The sequence below is a fragment of the Astyanax mexicanus genome, chromosome 12, assembly GCF_023375975.1.
Source record: "Astyanax mexicanus isolate ESR-SI-001 chromosome 12, AstMex3_surface, whole genome shotgun sequence".
Lineage (NCBI taxonomy): Eukaryota > Metazoa > Chordata > Actinopteri > Characiformes > Acestrorhamphidae > Astyanax > Astyanax mexicanus.
Window position 1 is genome coordinate 47,774,035 of NC_064419.1, and position 6,999 is coordinate 47,781,033.

A 6,999-nucleotide genomic window follows, 5' to 3' on the forward strand; every position below is an offset into this window, starting at 1 on the left:
ATTCCGGCTTCTCATCGTTCAATAAAACCCCTATCCAGATAAATCTCTCCATCCAGATAGAGTGAATCTGATTGTGATTGGATGTAGAGAAGTATAAACATATACCATTCTGACTCCCTATTGGTTTATACTGTGATCCATCACACCTGCACACAGGAAACAGCCTAGTGCAAAAATCCCAAATTATATTATCAACATTAACATTTTAATATTTTAACATTATTATAGTCATTATGGCTTTTAGAAAAATGTGTTTTGGCATTTCCCCCCTGCATTCCTCAGTTACTGGCTGAGTTAGTGGAGTTTCTGGGGGATATTTTGTGTAAAAGTTGTGTATAAATGCAGAGCGAGAGCTCGGGAGACGGCAGGAGTTCTGATAAACATCCTCCTGCTGCTGTTTTTACAGGTGAAGACAGGATTTATGATGAACATCCTGGGTATTCTGTGTGTGTCTCTGGCGATGAACACGTGGGGTCTGCACATGTTCACTTTACACGCCTACCCGGACTGGGCCCGCCCCCTTAACTCTACAGAGCCTCTATCTGCTGTACTAGCATTTAATAGTACTGGATAACATTAATATACACACACACACACATACACAATATATATATATATATATATACACACCCATATATACACTAAGAATTCTCCTTCACACATAATGGAACATAGCAGAACCAGTCTGTGCCTTATGCAAAAAAGATATATTTATATATATTTATATATAAGATATTTTTTTCAATACAATACTGCTATACACATAATCAAGAATTACAAAACTCAAGGTTATTAAACTTGGTTTCCGGTGCCTTATGCCAAAAATACATATATATATATAAATATATAATATTTTATATACAGTACTGTGCAGAAGTCTGCAGCACTCGTGAACATTGTTTAAAGACAGGTGTAATTGTGTAGCACATTACCTAATGAACAAAATATGCATAAAAAACTTAATATTATAACACAGGAAGGACAAAAAGCATGGAAATCTTGGCCTTTGTATTTTTCGTGATGAAAATTGTTTATTTTGATACTTGTTGCTCACTCAGGTTTAGTAAAGTGGCCTTATATACTTAAACCTGTAGAACACTGCCCTCTAGTGCCTGAAACAGAAACTATATATCTGAAATATATGCAAATATACGGCTCTGCAAAAAATATAAAAAAATAAGAGACCACTTAAAAATGATGAGTTTCTTTGATTTTACCAAATAAAAAAAAAACTATAATTTAATCAAGAGGAAGATGGATGATCACAAGCCATCAAACCACCAAACTGAACTGCTTGCATTTTTGCACCAGGAGTAAAGCAGCATAAAGTTATAAAGTTAGAATAAAACAACAATGTTCATTTTACTCAAACATAAACCTATAAAAAGCCAAATCAGAGAAACTGATTCAGAAAATGAAGTGATCTTTTCATTGTTACCAGAGCTGCGTGTGTAACTGCAACAGTCTGAATTTTGCTGCATTAATTTTAATTCGTAAAAATGTTTTATTTATTTATTTTGTATTTTTTTTTATTTAGTGTTTTCTTTTTAAAGCCCTGCTGAATAACCAGTTTTAAACACCATGCTGTTTTTGTTTTCGTTGATTTTGTTGACACCTGTTTATCGGATGCTACTTCTGCATTCCTTCCCCGTTACTCTGCTCATCAGTTATCTTGTCGGTGCAGTTCCGAGTTTTACTTCCCTCTCAGAGTGTTTCTTATTTCTGTAAATCCGGCTGTGATACTCAGTGTGTAGAGCAAAGGACATAGGAGGTTATGCAGCAGTTTATTCAGGGCTTTCAGTCTTAAATTACGTTCACACAGCGGGTAAATGTGGCCTAAATAAGATGTGGATTTTAGTCTGTTCACACTGTCGTTTTAATGTGAATTGTATCAATGACTGGTCTGTTAAAGATCAGTTGAAGAGCAGCAGAGCTTCACGTGAAGTTTCAGTTTCATCTTCTCCAGCATCACAGGAGCTCTCAAGCAGTTCCAGTATCTGCAGCTGAACTTATTACTGAGAATGTGTTCAAACTCATTCTAAAAACAGATGTTTTTCAGCTTTAAACTGATTTTTTTGTCTTTCAACGCTGCAGCCTTAATCTCTAGCTGCATTTAGCCAATTTATTAGGAACACTGAGCAGTTGAGACACAGTCCTTCTAATATTATTGGAACAGAGAACATATTTAACATATTGAAGTGGCTTAAGTTCACACTGAAACACAGTTAACACACCTGTGTCACAATATCATGCGACACTTTGGATACACCTTAAATTTAGTGTTTTTTTTATTATATTAAAACATTCAACATTGTAGATTATTACTAAACTCATCCAAACTATGAAGAAAAATATACGGAATTATATGGTCAACAAAAAAAGTGTTAAAGTATTAAACAAACCAGAATATGTTTTATGTTTTAGGTTCTTTAAAGTAAAACCTCTTGCTTCTCAGTCAGCTTTATGAGGTAGAGTCACCTGGAATTCAGGCTTTCAGTTAACAGCTGTGCTGAACTCATCAAGAGTTAATTACTTGAATTTCTTGTCTCTTAATAAAGTGTTTGAGAGCATCAGTTAAAGTAAAGTAGTGAAGAGGTAGAGTTACAGGTATACAGTGAATAGTGAATATTTGAGTAATGTTCGAATCCAGATTATGAGAAGAAACAACTACTCAACTAAATAAAGATAAAAAAAAAATACTTTAGGAAAAATAAAGGTCAGTCGATCTAAAAGAAGAATTTAAAGAACATTTAACCAGGTGCATTTTCGTGCAGTCACGAAAAAGACCATTAAAAATGTTATAATGATGGAACTGGCACTCATCAGGAGTTACCAGCCGCAGAAACCGCAAGTTAACAGCTCTCTAGATAAGAGCGCCTAAATACTTCATTACAGAGTATTTTGGTTTAGGATTTGGGTCACTTTTAACTGTTGTGTGAACATTATACACACACACACACACACACTTATATATATGCACATATTTCTGCCTGTGAAATACCTTGGGCAGTCCTTGGCTCAATATAAAATAGGATAAATACAGGTGAACATAAATGTGTCTTTGTGTTACATATTTGTTTCTTAACATTTCTTTAAATTTTATTATTATATTATTTTTTTAATGTAGTGTTTTGTTTTAATTTAGTAAAATTAAATTCTTTGCTGCTGAAACAATCAATCAGATCAGTTTTACAAACATTTTTGCACAGTACTGTATTTGCTTGTAAATATCTTGCAGTAACTATCTTACAATACATTTTGTCACTATATGCAAAAAAATTTTTTTTATAAGATTTCAATTTTTTTACTATTTGGCGTTTAAAAAATGTGTATCTGGCAGTTCTTTCCATCTGAACGTTTTCCAAAAATTAAACACATTTATGATTTTTTTTTTTTTGCAGAAAATACTGTGAAATAAGTTGTGTTTTCTCCTTTACAATTATGTGAAGAAACTTTAGATCATGTTTAATTTTAAAATTACATGTAGCATCAAAAATAAACAAAATCTGTCTTTACAGTCTGTTTTAATAGATGCTGTCAGGCACAATAAACAGTGATTCACCAAACGAGGGCTGAAATATCTTTACCAACATGTTTCTTCAATTTATTTTAAATTTTAGTATTATTTTTTTTTTTACAATTTGGCTTTAATAGTGTTCTAACTTTTATATATATTTTTCTGATATTTGGGTGTTTTTTTTTTCTTTTTTATGTGCATTTTCAAAATTGGCAAAACTAAAAACTGTGGATGTTAAATCATGGACCAATAGAAATGCTCAAAATTGACTTGGAAAACAATCTCTTTAATTTTACTTTAATATAATTTAATTTAATTTTTCTTTAATTTAATTTTAATTTTACATTGACTAAAATTTTACATTCCTAAATTTCCTTCGGGATAAATAAAGTATCTATCTATCTATCTATCTATCTATCTATCTATCTATCTATCTATCTATCTATCTATCTATCTATCGTTAAAAGTTTTTTTTGTTTGTTTATTTCATTTAAAGTTAAAGTTATTTTTTATTATTATTATTATTCTCCTGTAAACTTGGCTGTAAATTGATGCAGTGATAAGTAAAATCTGTATAGACTTGAAAAACAATGTATAATGAAGTTTATTCAAATTATTCAAATACAATATTTACTATAGTTTAATGAGTTGCTCATGATCAAAGTACATGTTTTGATTTTAATTCTGTTTATTGTTTGTTTTATTGTTAGTATTGTTAATTGTTCTGTGAACTGAGCCATTCATCACTATTTACAGTATATTATCAAGTAGCACAATTAGTCTTAAAATTAGTGACTACTTTTAAGATCAGTGCACTTTTAATTATATTTACACGTCAGTGCAAGATACAAAAAAAGTATAATATCTGACAAATGTGTAGAAAAGCTCATTTTTACTGTGAATTCAATAAAAATAATATAATTTTGTCTGTTTTGTCTCTCATGCGTCTCTCATTCTCCCCTTGTATTCAATTAAATATAAAACTCACACGGGTTGCCAAATTGAGATCACTTAACATACATGACCAGGCACAAAACAAGTTTAAGAACTCTTACAATAACAATGTTAAATTAAATTCACCTACATTTAAATAACACACTAGTGGCTAGTGCTAAATTATGCTAAATTACCTAGCTAACTTTAGGTAACCTTAGCTGAAGCTAAATGCTAACCTGTTCAAGAGAAGCTTGGCAAGAATTAGCATCTCTGTATCTGTCTTGTAGTTCTTCTGGGATCTATGCAATATCCACCTATCAAACGCTCCCAATATTTAAAGATTGAGGTGCTTTTAAGAAGAATGCCAAGGCTATAGAATGCTTTTTTACCTGCTATTATGTTCTATACCTGGCAACCCGCAGGGTTTATATGGTCATGAAAAACCTGGAAAAGTCATGGAGTTTGAAAATAGCAATTTCCAGGCCTGGATACATTTTGGAAAAATAAAAATACCCAGAAAGTTTTGGAAAATTGAAAGAGAAAAATGCTGATTTAATGCTGTCTGGCTTCTTTCAGACACATATATAAAGCAAAGACGTGCAAAATAGGCAGAAATGTAGTTTAGCTGGTAAAACATGACATTTTAAAGTGTTTTTATACATTTTAGGTGAGATACAGGCCTATCATAACCAGTTTTTACTTGGATCGTATGGTCTTAAAATTTGCTGTGAAGGCATGGAAAAGTCCTGGAAAAGTCCTGAAAAAGTCATTAAAAATGTATTGGTTTAAGAGTGTATGAGAACTGAACCCGAGTTGTGAAAACAAGACCAGAGAAGGGGTGGGGCAGTGGGCAGGGTCAGAGGATAAGGAGATAAGAGGCGAGCTTATCTGCTGTATCTGAACTAGGGCCCTAGCTCGCACCCTGCGCAAGGTTCATCACGATGCTTATTGCTATCTTACACCCCGTCAACAGTATATTTGCACACCTTCCTCCTAAATCGTTTAAATAGTAACAGAGCTTCTGAATATATCTACACTGATGGTTCAGGTAAAATTCTGGAGTTTTGCTTGGTTATCTTGGTAAGAGAAAACACAGGAGCTCCACTGACTGAATACAACCCTGACAACAGTCAGAAGTTCATTGCTATCTTGACAACTTTTACATCAACAATAAACAAAATACTAAATAAAATAACATTGCCGTTTTCGTAAATGAGCTGCTGGAGCTCCTTCACAGCGTCAACCAGCAGCTCAGTTTCCGCTGCTTTAAGAGAAGCATTTGTTGGACTCGTCCAGGTAGCTGCACCGTTAAAATAGCAATCCTTTGGGTTCTTAAAGTCAGAGTGATCAATCTCTCTGATTGATTTTATGTTAAGCCCAAAATTAACCACACCCATGATTAATTAAGGGAATTAGTGCATGCTTTAGCGTGTTTCGAGCCATGCAAGGTGTACTTTTCCTGTTGTTACGATAGCAAAGACACACTAACACTAATTTGCTGGTTATCTTCAGATGTCTACATTATACCATAAAAGAACTGGGTAAAAAAACAACACTGAACTACACTTCCAGTTTCGTTTAGAGAAGTTCACGATTTACTTCCTTATTACTGTATATTTAGGGATTGTACAGTTTTTCATTTATAACTTGCTGACTGAACACTTAACCTTTAACAGGATGAACTCTGTGCTTCAGCCGGCACTCATGCAGTAATCTGATTGGTCAGTAAAAAAGTCTTTAAATGGTCTCAAAAGAGAATTAATGTAAAATCTGTCAGTGTACATTATCTGATGTATATTAAACAGTATACAGCTCTTGAAAAGAAAATAAGAGAGCACCTAAAAATGATGAGTTTCTTTGATTTTACCAAATTAAAAACCTCTGGAATATAATCAAGAGGAAGATGGATGATCACAAACCATCAAACCACCAAACTGAACTGCTTGAATTTTTGCACCAGGAGTAAAGCAGCATAAAGTTATCCAAAAGCAGTGTGTAAGACTGGTGGAGGAGAACATGATGCCAAGATGCATGAAAAAAACTGTGATTAAAAACCAACCAGGATTATTCCACCAAATATTGATTTCTGAACTCTTAAAACTTTATGAATATGAACTTGTTTTCTTTGCATTATTTGAGGTCTGAAAGCTCTGCATCTTTTTTGTTATTTCAGTCATTTCTCATTTTCTGTAAATAAATGCTCTAAATGAGAATATTTTTATTTGGAATTTGGGAGAAATGTTGTCTGTAGTTTATAGAATAAAACAACAATGTTCATTTTACTCAAACATAAACCTATAAATAGCAAAATCATTGAAACTGATTCAGAAACTGATTTTTTTTTACAGAGATGTATTATAAAACTCATTTAAAAACCTGATTCTTGAATAAAACTTTACTAATGAAAATTTAACCTACCTATTTTGTTTTTATTTTATCTTTATCTAATCTTTATCTTTATCTTTAACATCTGTGTAAAAATGTTTGACCCAATTGTGCCTCATACTTAATGACTTTCTAACACTTTACTATAAGTATAACTTTTA

At 32.4% G+C, this 6,999-nt stretch overlaps 1 protein-coding gene across 1 annotated transcript in view; it reads left to right on the plus strand.

Annotated features, from left to right (window-relative positions):
- Nucleotides 1-2,344, plus strand: part of slc13a3 (solute carrier family 13 member 3) — a 50,761-nt gene extending 48,417 nt beyond the window's left edge. The window contains exon 13 of the mRNA XM_049486057.1: nucleotides 407-2,344. Coding sequence (XP_049342014.1) covers nucleotides 407-574 — 168 coding nt within the window. The 3' untranslated portion in view covers nucleotides 575-2,344. The remainder of the gene's footprint in view (nucleotides 1-406) is intronic.
- The last annotated feature ends 4,655 nt before the right edge of the window (nucleotides 2,345-6,999 follow it).